The sequence below is a fragment of the Peromyscus eremicus genome, chromosome 17 (genome assembly GCF_949786415.1).
Source record: "Peromyscus eremicus chromosome 17, PerEre_H2_v1, whole genome shotgun sequence".
NCBI classification, from domain to species: Eukaryota; Metazoa; Chordata; class Mammalia; order Rodentia; family Cricetidae; genus Peromyscus; species Peromyscus eremicus.
The window spans coordinates 61,065,830-61,090,997 of NC_081433.1; the positions used below are offsets into that span (position 1 = coordinate 61,065,830).

At 50.7% G+C, this 25,168-nt stretch overlaps 1 protein-coding gene across 1 annotated transcript in view; it reads right to left on the minus strand.

Moving 5' to 3' along the window:
* Ell (elongation factor for RNA polymerase II) overlaps positions 1–25,168 on the minus strand; it is a 49,297-nt gene that overhangs the window by 10,215 nt on the left and 13,914 nt on the right. The window contains exon 2 of the mRNA XM_059244935.1: positions 6,041–6,088. Coding sequence (XP_059100918.1) covers positions 6,041–6,088 — 48 coding nt within the window. The remainder of the gene's footprint in view (positions 1–6,040; positions 6,089–25,168) is intronic.

Genomic DNA, 25,168 nt, shown 5'->3' on the forward strand with positions numbered 1-25,168 from the left:
CTGCCCAGCTCAAATGTGTTTGTTCTTGGAGACAGGGTCTCTAGCCTAGCCCATCTCAAATTCACAACGTGGCCCAGGCTGACCTTGAACTTCTCACTGTCCTGCCTCCACTTCCTCAGGGCTGGGATGACAGGTGTGCACCACACCTGGTTTGCTTGGCAACTGGGGATGAACTCAGAGCCTCAGGAATGCTGCAGACGAGTATTGTACCCACAGAACCCTAGCTCCAGGCCCGGGACGTTTTCATCAGGTCTACAGAGGGACAGAGTGGCCCGCACCTAGCATCTGAGACGTCAAACCCTGGCCTGCCTCTCACAACTCACCCAGGGTGTTAGGTGTTCACACTCAACAATCACAAGCACATGGCCTCATATGTGCATGCACAACACTCACACATACACATACACATACACACACTTACACTCCTCACACATATGCACATACACATACACACCCCTCCCCCCACCGGCTCTCCAGCCTGCAAGGAGCCATGAAGGCAATATCACCAAGACTCGTGCCATCTGCCAAGGTCCCAGCTGTGGCTTTTGCTCTCTACTGAATGGTGACAGGAAGCAGCTACCTGGCTGTAGGCTCAGGGAACTGCAAGGGACTTCTGAATGGGCCCAGTATGTGGAGACTCCATGCCACCTGTCCTCAACACGTATTCCTAGCTTAGGCTGTAGCTGAGACATTCCTCGGCACAAGACCTGAGTCACAGCCAGTAACAGCCGGGCTCCTTACATGCCCTCATACAGGGATGGCAGCCTGAGCTCAAGGTCCTGTAGTACACAGACCATGGAAGGGTCCCATGTGCTACTCAGTGCTGGGAGTTCTGACTGAGCCTGCAGAGAGAGGGGCGAGAAGGGAGCTCTGCACCTCCGGGGACAGGGGATACAGGGTGCTGGAGCCATGTCATCCAGGCCAGGGTGGAAGTGATGGGCAGGGAAGCTACTCAGAACCAGTGCAGGGCATGAGGCCAGGGATCAAAGGTCCAGGGGGCTGGATCTGCCTCGGTGAATGCTTCAGTTGCCCAGGGTGATGCCCAATGTGTAGCTCAGAGTCTGCTGACGTCTCAGATGGCAGGGAGTGCAGCTGGCACTTGTAACTTCTAGGGAGGTCTCAGCTTGGCTCTAGGTTGTCTGAGGTGTACAGGTGGCCTACGTTCAGCATTTGCAGGCAGAGCCTAGTGAGGTGGGTGAAGCCCACTCTACGGTGCCTGAGGACCGAGGCCTGGGGCCATCCTGCTACCAGGGGCACTGGCATCACCCCAAACCCGTTTAGCTCTCCCTGTAATCCTGGCTCAAGATGATCTGTGTGAGGGGAAGGGTCTTCCATAGGAACTAAGTTGGGTGGCAGGCTAACAGCTGAGAAACGTCTTAAGCAATGTTTTCTCAGTTTAAAACAACATAAAGGGCCAAGTGGTGGTGGCACACACCTTTAATCCCAGCACTCGAGAGGAAGAGGCAGGTGGATCTCTGTGAGTTCGAGGCCAGCCTGGGCTACAGAGTGAGTTCCAGGAAAGGCTCTAAAACCACACAGAAATATAAGGAGAAGACCAGGGCACAGGCCGGCCACACCAGCTACTCAATAGGATGAGGCAGGAGGATTCTCAGTATAAGACCAATTCTGGGTACTATAGCTAGATGTTGTCTCGAAATAAAAGTAAAAAGTAGGGGCTAGAGAGATTGCTTTAGCATTAAGAGCACTTGCACAGGACCTGGGTTCAGATTCCAGCACTTACGTGGTGGCTCCCAACCACCAGTCCCAGGGCATGCAAAGTTCTCTTCTATCTCCGCGGGCACTGAGCAGTCAGTGCACAGACAGACATGCAGAAAAATTAGGGGGAAAAAGTGTTGTGGGATATTTGTACACTGTGTGAAGATCTATTGCTGGGATTGCTGTAATAAAGAGCTTAATGGCCAACAGCTAGGCAAGAGGTATAGGTGGGACTTCTGGGCAGGGAAAGAGGAAGTAGGAGATAAATCTAGGTGCAAGAGAGACACATAGAATGGGACAGAGGTAAAAGCCATTTGGTAGAATGTAGATTAATAAAAATATGGGTTAATTTAAGTTTTAAGAGCTAATTAGCAACAAGCCTAAGCTAAAGACCAAGCTTTCATAATTAATAATAAGTCTCTGTTTTGTTATTTGGGAGCTGGCTGGTGGGACAAAGAAAGACTCATTATACGTGGTGCCTAACCTCTGGGCACGTATTTCTACATAGGGCCTGAGAAATCTTAAAAACAACAGCAAAAAATGGAGATGGCTTCCTAGGAACCCAATGTTTGCAGCTCACAGAGGTGCGGCTGCCACAGCGAGCACTTAAGCAGTCCACATGCTCAGCAGAAGCAATGCTGGCTCAGGGAAAGTCTGCTCCAGGTTGGTGCTGCGGGCGTCAGGCTTGGCTAGGGACCAACCCACGCAGCAGGTGTAAGGCTCGGCTCACGTGGTCAGAGAAGGCTGCAGGGGGCACAGTAAAGCGGTCCAGACTGAGAAAATCTCTAAATAAGTACAGTAAAAATGGGTATAGATAGTCATAGAGAAAATAATTTTGAAATAATAAAAAGTCCTTAAAGAAAGAATAAAGGGATATAAAAAGAATAAAGCACGTAAAGATGGGAAATGCACAGGGCGTCTGGATCCTGTATGGTGTTTTGTCAACTTTGAATTTTTTCAAATGTACAAAAAGCTAATGTACAAAAAGCAATAGCTGCTGACAGACATTGGGTTATGGAAACCACTAAATTAAACCAACCTATGTATTTTAAGAATGTCTTAACTTCAGAATGCAAGTCAGAAAATATGTTGCACTGGGGGAGAGGTTACGCCTTTGTTTCCACAGGAAACAAATGTTATGGTGCTCTTCAAAATTAATGAAGATCAGCTTTGACGGGGTGAGACCTCCTGCAAATCTTGGCTACAGACATGAAAAAAGAAACCAAGAAAGACTGCAGGACAGGTGAGTTATATGCTGATCCCTCTACATGGGAACAACTCTGATGCTGGATGAGACATGATAAATCTTGTTGGCTACAGAGTCCCTATGACTTATTATTACATGCCATCCTTTCATATGGCAAGGATAGAGGTTTGGTTATACAGTCCAAATAGACTTATGAAGTTAACAGATGCCTTTTCCTGCTCAAACATAGAACAAAAAATCATCTTTAACTGACTTGTGCACACTGCACATTCCATACTAGTGTTAATGCAGATATGTATCTTACCTTTAAAAGTTCGTGTGTTTTCAGAAAAAGGACCAAACACCAATAAAGACAAATAGCCTAGGTGATCCAGCCTCTCAGAATGCCTCTATCGCATTTTCTTCAAAATCCTGCATCCAAAACAACTTCAAAGCTGCTAGCTGAGATGATCCAACCTCACAGACTACTCCAGCCAGGACCGCAGATAAACCATGCACTTTCCCATCACACAGAGACTGGACAACCAACGATACAGCTACTTTTCCCAAGACTTAACAACAGAAGAAGAAGTCTAGATAACACAACACCCACATTCTCTAGAGGTGGGGTGGATGGTTTTTGGTTGTTCAATGGATTATGGATGTTTGTCATTGTCTAGGGGGTTGGTTGAAGGTTGTTACTGGATATGGTACAGGAGGAAACTAAGCAAGAGAGGTTAGATTCAAGATCTCTTTCTGAAAAGAAAAAAGGGGGATATAGGAATGATAGGATAAAGGGCTGGATTACTGAATCTACTTTAAACTAAAAAGCAACTATTGCTGGGCGGTGGTGGCACACACCTTTAATCTCAGCACTCGGGAGGCAGAGGCAGGCGGATCTCTGTGAGTTCGAGGCCAGCCTGGTCTCAAAAGCGAGTTCCAGGAAAGGCGCAAAGCTACACAGAGAAACCCTGTCTCGAAACAAAACAAAAACAAAAACAAGCAACTATTAATCTCAAATATTTTACAATGGTATGGATTTCTGTATATTGACACAAACTTAAAGTTATTTTTGTTATATTGTATATATGTTTCTATTCTTATTTAAGGTATTGTACCTATGCAGCTATTTTAACAATGTAATGTAAATTTCTAGTCCTCGAGAGTTATTTTTTACAAACTATTTAAGATAATTAAGAAATACAGGTTAGTAGTTACTCACTAACAATCAAATTTGTGGTCATGTTAGGTATTTTTTCAAGGTCAAACAGAAATATATTTAAGATAGATAGATGGTCTTCAAACATTTCAGAGACCTCTGGAATATGGCATTTAAGATGTTTTAATAACATAAGGCTTTTCATATCAATAAGATGCATCTGCTCCTGGCAGCACCAATCTACTTCAAGAAAGAATGATGGGCACTGAAGAACCTCCATGTGGAGTTTGCCTTTATTGTGAAAAAGTAGCCACTGGGCAAGAAACTCCCCTTACCTTGACTGCAGACAGCATGCTGTCCATATTAGACAAGCAGGACACAAAAGAATGTGACTGCAGAGCTTTGTCAAGACAAGGTGGGACAGTCCTTCAAAATTTCTGCTTCACTGAAAAGTCTGTCAGATTTTCTAGGCCTATAAGCCAAAGATGGATGCCCCAATGTTGCAGAGGAACCTTGGGGTGACTCTCCAGGCAGCTGGATATCTCTGTTGTCTCTTAGTTTTGGAAGTTGCTTGCCCTGTACTTCCTGCTTACTCAGGTAATATATCCTTCTCAGGTCTCTGATGGGGTTGAAGACTAGATAGCTATAGCTTTAGAGTTTTCCTTGTTACCAAATTCAGAAAAGAAACTTACATTAGAGATGTAAAGTTTATAAGGTTGAGAAACAAAAAAGCTTAAGTTGTTTATCTATAAAGATGTTTTAAGGTCTAAAAAGGTATTTTTAGGATGGTAATACAAGTTATGATAGAGAATGGTTTAGGTATAAAACTTTGGACTCACTAAGATAGGAAAGATAATACAGTATTTTATCTGAATTTGCCAAATACAAATGGACCAGATATTGTAAATGTAACTCTTACCTGATAATTGTTCTCACTGTATATAGTTTTACTATGTTAAGAGTCAAAACCTTTTCTTTTTATTTAGAAAAAAAAAGGGGGAAATGTTGTGGGATATTTGTACACTATGTGAAGATATATTGCTGTGATTGTTTTAATAAAGAGCTGAATGGCCAATAGCTAGGCAGGAGGTATAGGCAGGACTTCTGGGCAGGGAGGGAGGAAGTAGGAGATGAATCTAGGTGCAAGAGAGACACACAGAATGGGACAGAGGTAAAAGTCATATGGTAGAATGTAGATTGATAAAAATATGGGTTAAGTTATAAGAGCTAGTTAGCAACAAGCCTAAGCTAAAGGCCAAGCCTTCATAAATAATAAGTCTCTGCATCATTATTTGGGAGCTGGCTGGTGGGACAGAGAAAGAGGTGTGGTGGCTTGAATAAGAATAACTCCACAGGCTCATCTATTTGAATGCTTAGTCACCAGGGAATGGCACTATGTGATAGGATTAGAAGGATTAGGAGGTGTGGCTTTGTTGGAGGAGGTGTGTCACACGCCCATGCCAGGCCGAGAGCCTCTCTCTGCATACAGACCAGAGAGTACAACTCTCACTTCTCAGAACCACGTCTGCCTGTGACGCTATGCTCTTGTCTATGATGAACGAACCTTCTGAAACTGTAGCAAGCCCTCACTTTAATGTATTCTAAGAGGTGTCTTAGTTGTGGTGTCTCCTCACAGCAACAGGACAGGGACTAAGACAGAGGCCTAAAGATGTAGCTGAGTGGGGAAGCACTTGTCTGGTTCCCTCCCCAGAACCACAAGGTGGTTGGGGGTGTAGAAACTGCCATGGAGGCATTCCTATCTGAATACCGCACACATGCCCTCCCTGGGGGCAGGAATGGCATCCACCCATGAGAGGGCACCCCAAGGATCACTGTGAGATGACCACCCTGCTCTCACACATGGCTTTCACTGGGTGTCAGGGTCCAGTTTGGGGCCACCCACATGTGGACAGGCAGGAGCCAGCCCGTGCCCACCCTTTTCCACAGCCCATGTCTGTGTCAGGACAGGAAACACTCACTCCTTGGCTTCCTTCAAATCGGATGGATGGTCTCAGTGACACAGAATCCTACAAGAGAACAAAAAGGGAAAGCTTCAATGGACAGAAAGTACACACCCTTCCAGCCACACAGGGCCAGAGCACACAGCGCATTCAGAGACACAAAGGGTTTTGAAGGGTCAGTAGGAGTTCCAACTGCCAGAGTCAAAGTCACAGAAGCAGAGCCTTGAGACATGGGCAGCCAGCAACAGGGAGGGGGAGGGGCTGAACTCCAGATCAGGAGCCTTGGATGCTGTTACAGGCCCACTCCCTAGGAGAGGAGGAGGGTACAGCTCAAAACGCCGTGGCCTTTGTGGAGCAGATCACCCAGTCCCCAGGCCCAGAACACTACCAGTTGCAGGATCCTCCAAACCATGAGCCCAACTGAGGTGCTCATTACACACGACTCCTGCTGTTGGGGTAGGGACACTTGTCCAGTCCTTGGGACACCGTGTCTATGCAGCAGCTTCTACAGGAAACCTGCACTGAAGGGCTTCCGCCCAGAGCAGGCTGACCACATCGCTCAGCCTCCAATCTGCTCCTGAACTCACTGGGTCCAGGCCACCTTCTCTCAAAGATGCTGCTGTCCACAGGCTCCTGCCCCCTCCACTTCTGCACTAGACATTGAGGTGATGCACAGCTGCAGTGCCAATGCCTCCCAGTGCAGGGCAGGCCTTGAGGGGACAGGGGGCACTGCACACTGGGCCAGAGCCAGAACCAATACCACCAGCTGGCATGGCAGGAGCAGCCAGCCAAGGGGCAGGTGAGACAGGGTGAAGCATCCTGTGGCCCCACAAATGGCACACAGTTGGACCCCAGGGTGGAGGTAGCGAGGGTCCCTTTGTCTGGAGAGCCTTGAACCCTCTTTGTTCTCCAGACATGTTCCAGAGGGTCAGCCCCTCACACCCAGGCCAGCTGCTCAGCCACATCTCAGAATACCCCGCATCCCCTTTTTTCACACGGGACCATGTACAAGAGGCAGCATACATGAGGGCTGTTGTGCTAGACACACGTGAGGCCCCCTGCACGGGGTCACAGCCACACCACAACCCAATCTCCTACCCAGTGAGTGGTGGCATGTCCTCAGGGACAACAAATGGCAGATGCTGAGAGGACAACCTACCCCCCTGCACAGGACCAAACCACGTACGAACATGCTGTATAGGGTGGTGGGGTGTTTGGTCTTGTGTGATGCTGGGCACACCAGGTGCACACTTGTCACTGAGTCAACCCTGGCACCACCGCACCCTTCGGTGTGCCACACCAAGGAGAGTGGGAGAATTTACAGCCAAAGCTCAGATTTTTGAGATTTAAAGGGCTAGCAACTGGTGGAGCCATCCAGAAGCAGAATGTGAGCTGGACATGACCTTGGGTCCAATGGCCACATGCTGCATGAGTGAATCCCAGCTCACAGGAGAATGAGGCAGTGCCTGGAGCCATCTTTGGCTATACAGAAAGTTTGAGGCCAGCCGGGGCTACGTGAGACCCTGACTAAAAAATAAGAAAACAAAATCCCTCACCAGCCAGACAGTATGGGAGCCACCTCTGTGCACTGCCTGCCTGTGTGGATGTCTCTGTGGATTAGGGGGCAACAGAGCAAGGGGAAGTCCCACTCATTATCCTTCCACTTCCTTTTTTCAAGATTTATACACATGCTTGGACTGTAACTGGAGACGTATCTTACCATAAATGAAAAGACAGGTTACAGGAGGCCTTTGAAAGACACAGAACCACTCAGAGCAAAGGAGACAGGTCAGGTGGCCCTGCTGTCTGAACCATCAGTCACTGTGGCACTGGCCCACATCTGCCACCAGGGCCAAGCTCTCCAGAGGCTGGTGCAGAAGCAGAACATGGGGATCAACCATGCCACCAGACTTCTGAGGGCCGAGACAAGGACAAGACAGGAAAGGATACATCCTCCCCAACATGCATGGAGTCTTGGAGGGGGCAGCCCAAGGTGCCAGCTCTGAGTGGCCTTATGGCCACACGGGCACTCCCCGTGCTCTGCAGACTTCCTGGCTGCTCACTCTCAGAGGACAGGGACAGGGATGCCCAGCTCAGCCTTCCTGAGACCTGGGAAGGCTGACCTCAAGTGGCTGTCCCCATGTGACCTGGCTGCAGTCACAAACCTGGGCTCCTAGCCATACAGGCTGGGCCCTTCCTGTCAACAAGCAGCCATTCACTCGGAGGAGAGACCCGCCCAGCAGCCACCTGAACAACCTACCCAAACCCGCCATTTGACTGCAGCTACCGAAGGGCTGTGGACGGCATGGGTGGACCCGCAAGACAAAACGAGCTACGTATGGTGGTGCGCCATCATGGAGGGAGGTTGAGGCAGGAGGATGGTGAATCCTGGGTCAGTCTGCGTTGCAGGACAAGACCTTGCCTCCAAAGTCAACAGCCTCTGGGCAGAGTGCCAAGACCCACACCTGTCACAAGGTCATAGTGACCCCACAGAGATTAATAAAGTGAGTGTCACTCAGTGTTCCACAACAAACCAAGGACCACAGCTGTTCATGACAGCCTTGACCCATTCCCCTGACAGCTGGAGGTCCACTGGCTGAGTCAGTATGGGGGAGACAGGTGACCAAGGTGAGCCACTCTGTTAATGCCTGCCACTAGCCCAGCAGGTGGTCTTGTGGAGGGACCTAGTAGCCTAGCTGGCTGTGGCTGCCACCTCTGGCCCCTCTGACCTGGGACAGTGCAGTCAGGCCATGTGAAGGATGGCAGGTGTCTCACATCCAAGCTCTTCCCACAGCACAGACTCAAAGGCCTCAGAAGCCTGAGGAATTAGCTTCTCCAAAGGTGTCCTGTGCTCTAAACCACTCACTCCTACCACATCTCCCCAGCAACCCCCCGGTCAGGAGGCTCTGCTGTAATCAGGGGTCCAGCACACAAATTTCATTTAATGTGCCCCACACACACCCACACACCCACATACAGATCCACCGGGCACATCCAAGAGCCTTCTGGAATGAAGTCTCACTCTTCCAGCCAGGTCTAGAAAGGACTACAGTCTGGACCCTGTAGAAGCCCGGCCCCCTGGGCTGGTTTCAGTCAGAAGGGACACAGCCCTCTGAGATTCCGGCTGCTGAGAGCACCAAACAGCTCCAGCACCAGCCCTACCCCAATCTGGCCAGTGAGCGACAGGTGCCAGTTGATGGCAGGAGAAGGCAAGCCTGTGGATGGCAGGGCTTGGGGGCTCTGTACTGGACCACAGCCCTGGGTCTGCAGTTCAGGCAGGTTATGTGGTACCAACAGCTATTCTAGGCTTGAGAAAGAAGCAATCTGGACTCAGGCATGGTGGTGCACACCTGTAAACACAGCACTTGAGAAGCAAAGGCAGGAGGTCAGAATTCAAGGTCATTCCAACTACTCAGCAAGTTTGAGACTAGCCTGGGCTACATGATACCTTGTCTAAAATCAAACCAAACCAAGAAGTAACATGGTCTTGCCACCCTAAAGCAGGGTGCTGTGGCTGTTACAGCTAGCACCTCACCTCCACTAACACATCACTCACGACCATCCTGAAGGGGCACAGGACTCCCGGTAACATGTATGCATGCTGAGCTCTGAGAGAGGCATTGCAGGGGCTGGGTCTCAGTGGGTCACGGGCCAGGGGAGACCTATGAGGCTGTCCACCTGCACACAGTGACCACCCAAGCAACAAGGCACCAAGCACACAGCACTCACGGTAAGTGAGCAGGCAGATGAACAGAAAGGCAGCCCTGTCGGGACCTAGCATGCCTCCCACTGGAAACTACGCAGACAGGACAGCACACTAGCCCTGGTTCCCCACAGGTCCTAGTGAGACAGAAGGGGCCTCCATTACACTCAGAAGATACCCACACTGCATTCGGGTCCCCAATCAAAGAACGGGATGGGTCTTCGGGAGGTGGCTTCTCTTAGCCAATGGGTCGGTGAGGGACTGAAAGAAAGTATCCACACAAGAGGCAAGGAGATGCTGTGGCCACCAAACCTGGGAGGTGAGTGGAGAAGAGGGAGGGAGCATCCATCATGGGATCTCAAGTTTACCCCCAAGAGGGGCAGGCAGGTGTTAGAACAACACCCAGACAGCAGTGTCATGACCCCCACCCCATGAAATGGGCTGACTACTGGGACATGTCCCTAAATGAATGCTACAGTAATGTCACAGGGTGAGGGTGGAAGGTGACACTCAGGTTTGTAGTGACAAAAAAAAAAAAAAAAGTGGGAGAGCATGTTAGCAGTGGCAGGAGAGTGCTGGACAGGAAGTGGCCAGCACTGGCTCTCTAGCTGAGGAGACATCAGTGTGGCTGTTATCCTATGGGCACCGAAACACGGGGCTGTGGAGGGTGGGGCAGGCACCACCTGAGGGCATGGTAAATGGGATGGAAACAGGGGTGTGGGAACTGGGCTTCCTTCTGGTCCAGGGGCTAGTGATTGACACTGGTCCCCACCTTCAATGATGAACAGTGACGTGGAAGTATAAGACAAATAAGCTTTCTTCCCCAAGTTGCTTTTGGTCACGATGTTCCATCACAGCAACAGTAACCTTGACCAACAGAAATTGGTATCAGGATAGTGGAGTATTGCTGAGAGACCTGACCATGTTTTTTGAAGAACTGTGGAAGAACTTTGGGACTTTGGGCCAGAAAAGCCATTGGGTGTTGAGAGCTCAGTGAGCTGTTCTGCAGGAGCTTGGAATGTAAGAATGTTGAGAGCGATGCAGACGATGGAGATCTGCCTTGTCAAGCGACGGAGGGAAGCAAAGACTCTCCCAGTTCTTTTGTGTGATCAGCTGGAGCTGAAGAATCAGCTGTGATCAACAAGAGACCAGAACTAGCAAGTAAAACTGTTGCTTTGCTGGGTCAGTGGACACTGCTCAGCTGGGGCTGAAGAACCAGCTGTGACTAAGAAGAGACTGGCGTCATTGAGTGAAATCTGGTAAGTATTTTCCCAGGATGAGCACACAGAAGTTGTGAGAAGTGGCCAATGTTGTACTTCCTGTTTATAATCAAACTTGGTAGTGTGAGAGTCACCCAAGTCGTACTGGTTCTGAAGGCATGGAGAAGTCATGGAGAGCCGATGAGGCTATTGGTCAAAGTACAGACCAGCTGTAGCAGAAGACCCCAGCATTTTGGAGATGACAGTACCAGGGGATGACCACCAAAAACAACAGTAGCTGTGGAGTGAAGCTGCCTAAGCCTGGGAGACTGACTGTGTACACAGAGCCACAGAGCAGAGTCAGAAAAGTGACCCACGCCCCTTGGAGGAGCCCAGAAGATCTTGAGTTGGATCCCAGACATTGGATACTGAGTTATTGTTGTTGTTTTTTAATTTTTGTTGTTTGTTGAAACAGAGTTTTTCGGTGTAGCCTTGGCTATCCTAAAACTCACTCTGTAGACCAGGCTGGCCTCCAACTCACAGAGATCCACCTGCCTCTGCCTCTGTGTGCTGGGATTAAAGGCGTGTGCCGCTGGATACTGAGTTATGTACACAGTAGGGGTTTGGTTTTACTTTGATTGTGACTGTGCACTCACTGGTTCTTCCCTCCTGAAGTAAGAAAGTATTTAGTTTTGATTTTACAGGAGCCCACAGTTGAGAGACTTTGAATTTTAAAAGAGATTGGCTATTTTAAAGAAACTGTTTTCCAGGTAGCCTGCCTGGTGATGTGAGTAGCAGTCCAGTCATCCTTGTTCCACATCTAGTATCCTGTTATGAGTGAGTACATACCATGTTTGTCTTTCTGAGTCTGGGATACCTCACTCAGGATGATTTTTTCTAGATCCATCCATTTGTCTGCAAACCTCATGATGTCATTGTTTTTCTCTGCTGAGTAGTATTCCATTGTGTATATGTACCACATTTTGTTTATCCATTCTTCAGTTGAAGGGCATCTAGGTTGTTTCCATGTTCTGGCTATTACAAACAACGCTGATATGAACATAGCTGTACAAGTGCTCTTGTGGTGTGGTTGAGCATTCCTTGGGTATATGATGTGGAACAAGGATGACTGGACTGCTACTCACATCACCAGGCAGGCTACCTGGAAAACAGGACCCCAAGAAAGACACAGGGATCGCCCAACGACAGAGAAATGGAATGAGATCTACATGAACAGCCTGGACATGAGTGGGGGTAGTGAAGGGCGAGGGTCGAGGGAAAGAGAGCTTGGGTGAGTGGGAGATCCCAGCTGGATCAACAACAGAGAGGGAGAACAAGGAATAGGAGACCATGGTAAATGAAGACCACATGAGAATAGGAAGAAACAAAGTGCTAGAGAGGCCCACAGAAATCCACAAAGATACCCCCACAACAGACTGCTGGCAATGGTCGAGAGACAGTCCGAACTGACCTACTCTGGTGATGGGATGGCCAAACACCCTAATTGTCATGCTAGAAACCTCATCCAACTACTGAGGGATCTGGATGCAGAGATCCATGACGAGGCCCCAGGTGGATCTCTGGGAGTCCAATTAGCGAGAATGAGGAGGGTTTATATGAGCGAGAATTGTTGAGACCAAGGTCGGATAAAGCACAGAGACAAATAGCCAAACAAACGGAAACACATGAAATATGAACCAATGGCTGAGGGGTCACCAACTGGATCAGGCCCTCTGAGTGGGTGAGACAGTTGATTGGCCTGATCTGTTTGGGAGGCATCCAGGCAGTGGGACCGGGCCCTGTGCTCATTGCATGAGTTGGCTGTTTGAAACCTGGGGCCTATGCAGGGTCCCTTGGCTCGGCATGGGAGGAGGGGACTGGACCTACCTGGACTGAGTCCACCAGGTTGATCTCAGTCTGTGGGGAAGGCTTTGCCCTGGAGGAGATTGGAATGGGGGGCGGGCTGGGGGGAAGGTGAGGGGGGCGGGAGGGGGGAGAACAAGGGAATCTGTGGCTGATATGTAGAACTGAATTGTATTGCAAAATAAAAATTAAAAAAAAAATTAATAAAAATAAAAAAAAAAGAAACTGAATTTTTAAAGATGTGGGACTTTTAAAATTTGGAATGTTTATGTTGTAATGTTGAAATTAACGTGTGATCTTGGGGAAAAACAAGAAAGGAAAGGTTATGGTTTAACAGTGACATGTTTGTGTGTGTTAAGCTGACAAGGAATCAATTGTGCTGGCTAGTTTTATGTTGACTTGACACAAGCTGGGATCATTTGAAAAGAAGGAACTTCAATTGAGAAAATGTCCCATGAGACTGGGCTGTAGGCAAACCTATAGGGTATTTTCTTAATTAGTGATTGATATGGGAGGGCCCAGCCCATTGTGGGTGGTGACATCTCGGGGCTGGTGTTCCTGGGTTCCATAAGAAAGCAGGCTGAGCAAGCTATGAGGAGCAAGCCAGTAAGTAGCATGGCCTCTGCATCAGCTTCTGCCTCCAGGTTCCTGCTGTGTGTAAGTGAACAGTGACATGGAAGTATAAGACAGCTGTCTGTCCTGGCAGGGACCTGCCCTTCTGCAGTCCAGGGTTGCTTTTCCATCTGGATGCTGTCATCAGGGTCCTAGTTCATGGTGCCACCTCTACAGCAAGAAAGTCAGTCCCATGGGCCAGGTGACAGCAGGTGTGACACTTTGTGAAATCTCAGTAACTTCTAGACTGGCCCCTAGTACATGTGGGAGGTCACTAGTGGCCTAAAGGATCCTGGTGGGTGCTGGAGAACCTATGTGGCTAAGGGGGTCACATCACTATCCCTAGGGTAGGTTGGAGGTGACACCCAAACTGGTCCTATCAGGTTAATAAGCCTGACTATGTGTTGCTGGCAGGCAGCAGCAATAGCCATACTCTTTGGGGACATGTGTCACTCCTGAAGCTTGCTGAACTCACGCTTCTGGCAGAGGACACAGCCGTGAGCCAGAGTATTGGCAGGGCCACTGTATCTGGCTGACAGCACCAGCAGGGTCCACACTGTTAAGAGGCTGAGAGCCAGCTGGCTTCAGATCCTGTGGGGCAGTGAGATGAGTGTCATGGTCACGGGGCCTGGGCAATGTAGTGGGAATAGGTGAGGCTGGCCCCAAGACACCCTACCCCCTCCCTGCAACTCGACACAAAGACCAACATCGGGACATAGGGCTGGAGTCCTCTCTCCATCTCCAGAGAGCAGCTTGGGTGAGGCAACACGAAGTGTTTATGCAAGCGGTAAGGCAAGGGGACAGTTTACAGAAGTGTGGCCAAGGCTCCACTGACACCCTATCCAGTACTGCAGGGCCAGGGTGAGGAAGGTGCTCATACTCAGTACCCAGGCAGTCCAGAGGGAAGCTAGCATCTTGACCTACCTTGGGAATTTCAGGGCTAGACAGACTGGGACTCTTTCACTGAGCAAAAGGACAGAGTGTTAGTGCCCAGGCTTCCTGATGGCTGCCACAGAAAGTCAGTGTAGACCACAGGAGAGACCCTGATTCAAAAAGAAGGGAGGGTGAGGGAGGACAGGCAAGGGGCTGGGGCTCAACTGGTAGAGGGCTCACCTAGCATGCATGAGACCCTGGATTCCATTCCCAGGACCCCATAAACTATGTATAGTGGTGCACACCTGTAATTCCAGCATTTGAGAACTGAAGGCAAGAGATCAGGTTATCTTTGCCTACACAGTGAGTTAGAAGCTAGCCTGGGCTACATTAAAACTGCCTGAAAAAAAAAAAAGAAAAAGAAAGAAAGGGGCAGGGCTAGAGAGATGGCTCAGTGATTACTAGCACTGGCTGCCCAGAGGACCTGGGGTCAATCCCAGCACCCACATGGCAGCTCACAGCTGTCTGTAACTCCAGTTCCTGGGGTTCCAACACCCTTTTCTGGCCTCTGCCTGAATCAGATGTGCATGTGGTGCAGACAGACAGACAGACAAACATGCAGGCAAAAGCACCCATACAGTATCGTTCTAAGGGGAAGAAGAAACAAGGGCTGGGAGCCGGCTCCTTGATTGAGAGCATTTACTGCTCTTTGTTGGATGGAGTCCGGTTCTCAGTGTCCACATAAGGCAGCTTACCAGCGTCTGTAGCTCCAGGGAACCTGAACCCTCCCCAGGCACCTAACACACACAACAGACATCCACACCCAGAAATACAACAAACAGCTGGTAGTGGTGGCACATGCCTTTAATCCCAGCACTTGGGAGGAAGAGGCAGGAGGGTCTCAAGTAAGTCAAGGCCAGCCTGGTCTACAGAGTTGAGTTCCAGGACAGCCAAGACTGTTACACAGAGAAACCCTCGAAAAACAAAACAATAATAATAATAATAAAAATAAAATAAACAAATATTTAAAATTTAAAAAAAGTTGCTGCTGGGCAGTGGTGCACACACCTTTAATCCCAGCACTCAGGAGGCAGAGGCAGGCGGATCTCTGAGGCCAACACGGTCTAAAAGGAAAGTTCCAGGACAGCCAAGGCTACACAGAGAAACCCTGTCTTGAACCCCCCATGAAAAAAATTTGTCATGTATTTGAAAGGCATATGCACCCCAATTCAATTTGGTGGCTATTAAGACATGGTTCCAGCTTGACAATTATGTTGTGGCAGCACCCCGAGTCTGGAAGAGCAGGGCTGTGTCTGAGACACTGGTCTCAAGGCTGTAAAGACCAGGTATGTGATGGATGGGTCCCATCTAGAGCCAGACAAGGTGAGCTAGGTGAAGGGGGCAGAGCATGCCGTGGCCTCTCCTGGAGCAGAGCTTCAGTTTGTACGTCAACCGTGCTGAGCAGTGTATCCCCCCATCCACATCCTACTCCCCATCCAGGACAGAAGATCAGGGAAAGGAGGGTGTGGATCCCTTCTTCCAGCACTCCCGGGGCGCCAGGCCACAGGCTGTCTTCTCAGAGGCTTACAGGCAGGAGAGGGAGGGCTGCTGGGGCTGAGCCCTAGCCAGAGACCTCCTGGCAGCCACCCCTTTCCAGTAAAGTCCAGCCTGTTGGGAAATGCTGCTAAGGAATTCTCCCTTGGCTTCCTGGCAGGATGAGTGTGGTCGCCAAGGCTATGGACCCTGCTGGGAATGGTGCCTCCCTGTGAGTGACTGGAGCTTGGGAACCAGGCCCACAGCTGTGGCTCTCACTGTCACTGAGCAGGTCCCACAGAGCAGGTAGATTGCAAAATGCTGAGCGTGATGCACTTAGTGACCCACAGTAAGTATGTTTGTCTAACTCAAAGAGAAACCCAGCAAGCTCACAACATGACATCTCAAGGAAGACTCTTGTTGTTTGTTTTGACACAGGGCTTCTCTGTGCAGCCGTGGCTGTCCTGGAACTCAGAGATCTGCTGTCTCTTCGAGCAAGACTCATAAGGCTGTAACTGAAGACACCACCCAGCAGGGACCATTACCCTCCTGCAGCCCTGGGCGTGGAACCAGAGAACTGCTGTCAAGCCCCCTCAAACACTTTTCTGTCCCTGTGAATGTGTCTTTTCTCAAGGGTCCCCAGGGCTCACAGTTCATGGGATCTGTGGCTGTGTAACAAATGCCTCTGACCCGGAAGTTCCAAACATGAAAACCTGTCCTCCTGGGTCAGTGTCAGAGCTGAAGCAGAGGCAGCCCCACCTAGCATCCTTCCACCTGACCGGCACTTTGACTCCTCCACTCCCTCTTCTTGTCTGTCTCCTACAAGGACACTAGATTTCTTTTTCACTTGTTTGTTTCCTTGAGACAGTGTTTCTCTGTGTAGTCCCGGCTGTCCTCAAACTCAGAGGTCTGCTGGCCACTGCTTCCTTTTACCCAGCTAAATTTTCTTTTTCTTGTGAGCAGTTCTCACACATTCCTGGCTTACCTCAAACTGCCTATGTAGCTGGGAATGGCCCAGGACTGTTGGTCTTCTGCCCCCGTGCCTGGGTAAGTGGTGTTAGATGGAGACCAGAGCCCCACAGCTGGGTGCTGCAGTCTTGTTAGCTCTGTAAAGTCTTACGGACCTGGAACTCAACACCTACACCAGGCCAGCCCCCAGTGTTCTGCAATCCTCCTGCCTCTGTGTCTAAAGTGCCAAGGAGACAGGTGTGTCTAGCTTTTCTTTTCCCTTTTTTGTTTTGTTTTGTTGTTTTTTTTTGAAACAGGGTTTCTCTGTGTGGTCCTGGCCGTCCTGGAACTCACTCTGTAGACCAGAACTGGCTTGAGCTCAGAGATCTGCCTGCCTCTGCCTCCTGAGTGCTGGGATTAAAGGTGTGCGACACCATGCCCAGCTCTCTTTTTTTGTTTTTAAGGTCAAGAGTCTTGCTACTTAATCATGGTGGGTTCAACCCCACCTGCTGGGATGACAGTGTGCCCACCACGTCCAGTCATCCTTTCATACATTACACACTACACCATTGCTGCCAGGAAGGGGCATTTGTTTCTGGGGCACTAAGGGCAGCACCAAGAGCATAAGTGCTGTACCCACTTCCCAGGTGAGCCTGGGGCCTATCCTTTGGCTCTAGGGCAATTATCCTGTGTGGGTGGCTCCTGCTCTGGATGTCCTGACTTTCCTTCTTTAATTTCTAAAGAGTCTCAGGTAGCCCAGGCTGGCCTCAAACTCCTGATTCACCTGCCTCCACCTCCCTGAGATCAAAGGCATATGCCACTATTACCAGCTATTCTTTAAAAACAACAAACAAAACAAAACCTATTTTTTGAAAAGCTGTGCTTTATTAGTATTTTGTTGTTGTTGTTGTTGCTCAGTTTATTAGGTTTTTTTTTTTTTTGACACAGGGTTTCACTATGTGGTCCTGGCTGTCCTGGAACTCACAGAGATCTACCTGCATGCGCCACCACACTGCCAAAAAGCCAAGTTTTATAACAATCTCTCAAATACTCATCTACCCAACTCCCTTCAGTGGTTGCGCCCACCTGCAGAGCAGCTTTCTTAGGCAGCCATGCTTCCTGCCCACTGACCCCAGTGATGTCACAGCCAGGACATTACCCAGCTCTGCCCCCAGAGCACACAGAGCAGATACATTGGCCTGTCTCACCCATGGGCCTGCCACTCCTGCACCACTCCTGCAGCGTGTCAGGGCCATCCCTGGGCTGCCCTGGTGAGCTCTCTGAGGAAACCACAACCAAATCCTCAGCCACAATCAAGGCACTTCGCACCCCCTTAAATTGAAAGGCCCACCCCCAATCTCAACCACAGGACAAGCACAGAGAAGACATGAGCTGGATGAGGGTGTAGGGACCCAGCCTCACAGGACAGCAAGTTCTGTTATCCCTGAACAACCCCAGCCTGGCCACCACGCCATTTGATCTCACCCGATGTTGCAACTCAGCCCCACTCGTGACCTGCATGCAACTCCAGAACTTTGCTAAACAACACACCGCCTCCCAGCAGGCCTGCACACTCAACCACAGCCCTTGACTCCCAGAGAGCGAGGGTCCCTGGGCCAACCCAAGGCCTCACCTTGCTTCATCCTTCTACCCCTGCCCCTCCTCAAATGCAAGCTCAAGGAGACCACCTATGGACACAATGGCAGGCACTGGTGCGTCCACCCCGGTGACCAGGTCTTCAGGGTCCTCAGGCACAGAACGCCCTGAGCCTGAGCTCCTGAGTCAAATCAAGTCATGACCGTTGCTCTCGAGCCACCTGCTCAGACTCATGGGCCTGTGCTGTCTGACGGGCTCAACTCCAGCTGCTTCTGCCTCTCTGTCCCCACACTGTGCAGCAGAGCCTGCATGAGCAGTTACATCAGTGGGGAGGGACTGTACCCCATGTGTCCTATCTCAGGGTGACATACTCTGACCTCTGGACAGTCTGTGCAGAAGTTGATGTCCAGCACCTGTCTACTGGCATCTCTTCAGGAAGATAACTGACCCCAGCACAGAGAGCCAAGCACATTGGAGCACACTCAGGTCTCCCCCTACCCCTCAGCTTCTCAGCTGGCTGTGACAGGTCGTGCTGCCACAGTCTGCTCAGAAAGGGTGTGGGAGTTCAAAGAGGGAGCAGAGATGCTCGCTCAGGCGGCTGCACCCACCGGCCCTCATAACAAAGGCTACGATCTGACCCAAAGCCAGCTAGGGCAAGCAGGCCCAACTCAAACATGAAGAAAGGCAGGTTCTCTGCTAAGACGGGGTCTGAGATGGCGCTGTGACACCTGCCCCTGTGTCACCAGCACTTGCGCAGCCGTCTGTGGTGGCTAGCCATGGGGATGGCGGGGAGACTGCAGCCTAGACTCCTCAGCTTTCTCTCCGCCACCAGTTATTATTTGCCTTGAGACAAAACCGGCTGGTCTTCAAGGGAACAAGATAAGCATGAGGCGGAGGTAGCTGAGCTCCTCTGCTCGGAGCTCTCTGCAGCAGTGCCGACCTCCCAGGAAACAGTCACTTTTGGGAAGGTTCTCAACAGTTTTATCGGGTCAGGAGATTACCGAGGAGAGTGGGGGAACACACACCTGTCAGCCTGTGTGCCCAAGCCTCCATATGGCTCAAGCCTCCACGACCTCAGATCTCAGCTTCTGGCCCCACAAACCAGGCTCCAGCCTCCTCCAACAGCTTTCCAGATGTCCTCAAAAGGAAACTTCTCCAGGACATCTGTCATCTCAGCCCAAATGCCTGGACAGTGGCCAGTCTGGCCTTGTAGCCCAGAGGTGCCCATACTGGTGCTCTGTGAGGCCCATGGCCCCATTTAGATTGTTCCTTACAGCTGTCTACCTGGCTGACTCCCAGTTTGCTGGCAACCTTGCACCATCACAGTATCCCATAGATAGCAGGTATGGGAGGCACAAGTGACAGAAGCCCATCCTAATATCTGTGATCCTTGAACTAACATGGACCCCTAGGTCTGGCTAAGCAGAGGCACTCAATGACATTGATCACACGTGCAGCCCTGGTGTCCTCTGACCCCTAGTCACCAGGTGCAATTGGGCCAGGGAGGACACAGTCCTGTGACCTGCTGACCGGTTCCCCGAGAACAGGCCTCTCTCTCTGTGCCCCCTCAGACACACAAACCTGCCATCAGAACACTCACGGCCCTCCCTCCTATCCACACTCTACACATGGTTGCACATGCACGCACATGCACAGAGACTGTCTGTGCACAGACACACCTATTCGCTTTCTCAGGGGTCTTTGAAGGAGGAGGTGACCACAAGCTCCAGAATCCAGTCCTGGCCTGAGCCCACACCGCAGCTCACCTCCCAGCAGTTCCCTAGCACCGAGACAGAAAGGAGCAGCTCACTGCACTGAGCCTCTGGCTCTGCTGCCTCCAACTGGATTCTTCTCAGCCATTCTGGCTGTGGAGAAGATCTCAACATACACAGTGGCAGCCAGGGTGGGCAGGGCCTTGTGAGAACACCAGTTCCAGGATGGTCCCCATGAGCCTGGTACCTGTCCCACAGGCAGATGCCTAGGTGACACAGGACCCTCAAGGGAGAACTGAGTGTGGGAGGAGCTGCCAAGGGTAAGGACAAATGGCAGAGCAGACAGAGCAAAGTCTACTGGCGGGAGGCAGTCCTCATCAATATTCCATGTGCTCCATACTCAAGGGAACTGGGGCTCAGAGAGTTCAGCAGGGCAGAAGCACCCTTCAGGGGCCAGAATAGTGGAACCTGCAGAGACCAGGCCTCTAACAGCCAGGCACACTTCCTCCTTCCTATGGCAATAGCCATCTTCCTAGCTTGAGGTCAAGGGCAGGAAGCAGCTTTGCTGAACACTGTGCCCTTGGCCACGAGGGCAGTCCAGGTGGTAGCAGGCAGGAGGTGGACTCACTGTGGTCTGTGAAGTCACGGCATAACTATGAGATAATGGCCAAAGCTACTAACACTGCCAGGTGCCGGTGAGGATGTGGTGACAGGGAGCTCCCAGCACCACCATGTGTAATGTCTGCCAAAGGTAACATCTCATTAAGACAAATGGCAGATGCTACCTTGAGGTCCCCAAAGCTCACTCCCCTATACTGCCCTGGGGGTGCAGGTGTCCACACACAGAAGCCTGCTGCAGTCACATGAGGCATGGTGGCACACACCTAAAGTCCCTTCACGCAGGAGGCAGAGGCAGGAGGATCAGAAACTCGAGGAAGGCCTTGGCTATACAACAAGTTAGAGGGCAGTCCTGGCTATGTTATCCCTGACCCTGCCTCAAGCTGGCGGGCCAGCACACAGCAAGAGAGTGCCTGCCTCTGCAGGATGGAGGACCCCCATAAAAGGTGTCCTCCTCTGTTCTGTTCCGAGACAGTGTTCCCTGAGCAATGCTGACCGTGTGGGCTTCAAACCTCCTGAGTGCTGGGGTTAAAGGCACGTGTCAAAAAGTGGGAAAACAAAGATGTCCTTGGGTATGTGGGTTTGATGTGTGTGTGTCATGGGGCAGATAAATAAACTGTATTATAATACACCGGGCTAGGCTGACCATAATGACACAGACCCAGTATCCCCAGTACATGGAAGGGGCAGGCCGGCCTGGGCTACAAAGTAAGACCCTGTCTCAAAAATACCAAAACAAAGGGCTGGGGAGGTGGTTTAGTGGTGGAGAGCATTTACTGCTCTTGCAGAGGATTCTGTTCCCAGCACCCACATGGAGGCACCAACCATCTGGAACTCCAGTTCCAGGCCCTAGCCCCTCTTCTGAGCTCTGAGAGCACCAGGCACATGGTGCATGGACATAAACTCAGGGCACACACGCATCAAATTAGAAACATTAAAGGAGGAGGAGGAGGAGGAGGAGGAGGAGGAGGAGGAGGAGGAGGAGGAGGCACACAACTGTCACTCCAACACTCAGGAGGAGGTAGAGGTAGAGGTGGGAGCTCATGGCATCCTCCACAAAACAGAGTTCAGGACCAGTCTGGGCTATGTGAGTCTATTTCAAAAGCAAATAGCTGCTCCAATGGGTGAGGACTGAATTAAGGGATAGAGGACAGGCCGTGTTCAGGGTGGGGAAAATCTGCACCACTGCACTGGTGGCTTTGGAACTCTGCATTCATCAGATCTCAGAGAAACAAATGCACACATGCCTGTTTGGACGTGATGGGTCCCTCAGGCTCAGTGTTTGGACGGCCTGTCCCTGCTTGTGTCACTGTGTTCAAAGGTGGAGTCACTAAGGGTGGGACCTAGCTGGGGAAGGGGGACCTAGGGGACAGGCTTTTCTGTAGCCTAGCCCCACTTGTAGCCTGAGCTGTGTTTTCCATCTGTTGTCACAGTGTGACCAGCCATACCTCCTGCCAGCACACACCAAACCTCTCCAGCCATGAGACTCAAGAGCCAAAACAGAGCATTGTTACGTTCCTGTCCGGTGTCCTGCCTCAGTGACAGAAGAGTAGCTACTGCAGTGGCCGGCTCAGGAATGGCCTGCTGTGAGAAGTCTGAGTGAAGGCTAGAGAGGGAGCATGTGGAGCATATGCCAAAAAACGAGCGAGCAGCTCCCACTGCCTGCATCCTGCCTGTACCCAGGCCTTCAGGGAGGGTGCACCAAAACCAACAAAATAAGCTGGGCATAGTAGTGCATCCTTTAAACCCAGCCTGGTCTACACAGTGAGCTCCACACCAGCCAGAGCTGTACAAGGAGACCCTAACTCAGCAAACAAACTAAATGAAATAAACTGGCAGAGGACATTTCGAGAGCAGAGCACCAGGCTGCAGGTTGGTCACTCCTCACTGCTCTTAGTCAGACTGCAAGTAGAGAGCGGAGAATGGAACAGGAAAATGTGGACAATGCACAGTCTGGAGGGAGGTAAAGAGCAATTTAAAGTGGACAAGGTGGCTTTGCACAAAGCACAGAGGAACTGTAACTGCTCAGAGCTCAATGAGAGTCTGGCTCGGACTTGACTCCAACACAACAGGAAAGTGCCCTGAGGCCAGCCCCCACCCTCAAACACTCCTGAGCAGGACAGAGAAACCTTTTGGAAAGCATTCCTTTGAGATTCTCAAAAGACCACCTGCAAGGATGCTCTGCTGTGACATGCATGGCTGCCTGGGGACATGTCCTCCAGGTTCGGCTGAGCAGGCACAGTTCCAAGGCCCTGTGGTGCTGGTTTGGTTTCACAGGCAGGCAGCAGGCAACAGTGGTGGGGTCATGGAAGCTGGAACCAAAGTTCCAGAAGAAAAGTGTGTGAGTTGGGTAATGTGTACCCAGGCTGCAAGCTGCATGAAGGCCCCGAGAGGCACAAAGCTGGGAAGGTGAAGCCTCAGGTACAACACAGACACCTGGATGCCAGGAGAGCCAGGAACACGGGACACTGTGCTGGTTAGGTTTTTTTGTCAATGTGACATAAGGTAGAGCAATCTGGAGAAGGGAATGTCATATGAGGAATCACCTCCATCAGACTGGCCTGTAGGCAAGTCTGGAGGCATGGCATTTTCTTGATTAATGATTCACGTGGGCAGAGCCAGCAGGTGGTCCCGGGCTGTGTAAGAAAGCAGGCTGAGCAAGCCAGTAAGCAGCATTCCTCCACGGCCTCTGCTTCGGCTCTGCTTCGGCTCCTATCATGAGTTCCTGCTCTGACTTCCCTTGATGCTGGATTATGACTACAAGCTGGACTACTTTCCTCCACAAGTTGCTTTTGGTCAATGTTTTATCAAAACAACAGAAAGCAAACTCATACACATGCCCAGCGAGGAAAGCTGTAGGCACAGAGTAGGGCAGGCCCAAAACAAAGGTTTCACTCACCACAACAGGCCATGGGGCTGCCCAAGCCTTCAGAGCCCAGAGGGCACTGCTGTGAGCTTCAGATACCCACCTAGAGATCCCAGTTTCCTGTGCCTCACTGTGTTTTAGCCATGCCTATACCTCTTTGGGGGGGGGGGGGAGTTTTGCTCTGTGCCACTGTATGTCAGGAGCATGTGACTTGAAGGTTTTTTGTTTTTTGAAACAAGGTCTCATGTAGGCCAGACTGACTATAGTTACGGATGACCTTGAACTCTTGATCTTCCAGAACAACAGGCATGACTGCATGTCTGTAACTGGTTGGACTTCACAGAGACTCAGCAGAGACTCTGGACTTTTAAACAATGTTGAAACCTTTGCAACTGTAGGGATTGGGACTGTGAGCACCCGGATCACTTCATGTTGAGTGTGAATGGTTCCCACAGGCTCATGTGTGGGCATACTCTTCCCCAGCCAGGGGCACTGTTTTGTGTGTGTGTGTGTGTGTGTGTGTGTGTGTGTGTGTGTGTGTGTATTGGGGTGGGGTGTGCTTTAGGAAGTAGAATCTGGTGGAAGAAGTGGGTCACTAAGGGCAGATATTGAGGGGTACAGGCAAGCCCTGCTTCCTCCTGCTTCAAGGGTTCCCTAATATGCTGGCTGGTATTCCCTCAAAACAAAGTCAAAATGGCAGGTGTTTAGTTGGTGACAGACGGTCCTGTGAACTGGACCCTGTTACAATGCCACATGAACATAGGCTTATGTGCTGTGCAGGTAAGAGAAAGATGTTTCCAACAGTCCACTCTGTGCGCTGTGAGATGAACACTGCTCTAAAGTGTTGGGGAGCTGAGACATCCGCTGGGCGGGCAGAGTGCTCACCAAGCATGTGTGTGGCCCTGGCTTCCAGCACCACAAAAACAGAGAGACTGCACCCCCATCACTCGGCACTCAGGGGCTCAGACAGGAAGATCAGGAGCTCAAGGTCATGTTCAGCTACAGAGTCCAAGGCAAGCTTGGCCTTTATCTGACTGCCTTTAAATAAATAAAGCCCTTAATTCTCCATATAAACCCATGTGTCCTCCTTTCCCACTCTCGGAACCAGCCAGGAGGATCAAGCAGAACCATTACATGCTGTTTCTCACAGATAAGGTTTGGGGTAGGCAGACCCCTGGGCAGGGGCACCTGCGCTTCACATTGTACACCACTGAGTGCTGTGAGGACCTCTGTGGGGAAAGCAGGGCCCACCAGGACCAGGACGGGTTTCAATCAGCTTTAATGGGGCAGAGCTTCTCCCCCCACCCTGGGCACAATGGCCAAGGCCAGGACTGGAAGCTCAGGTGCACAGGACAACCAAGAGGTCCCTGTCCTGGTGTTCCGGGGCTGGCTGCAGGAGAACAAGGAACACACATACAGGAGCCCTGCCTCACTCGACCTTGCCAAGTAGAAATGACACAAGGGCCCTGGAAGCAGCTGAGCTTAGAATGTTCCGGTCCAACATGGGTGGGCCAGTTTTAAGCTCTGTGACCTTAGTAAGATATTCAGCTTCTCTGGGCTTTGTCATAGGGAGGTAGAAATCTAACTCTCTTGTGGAAACAGTGTGTGCAACAGCCCCAGCTG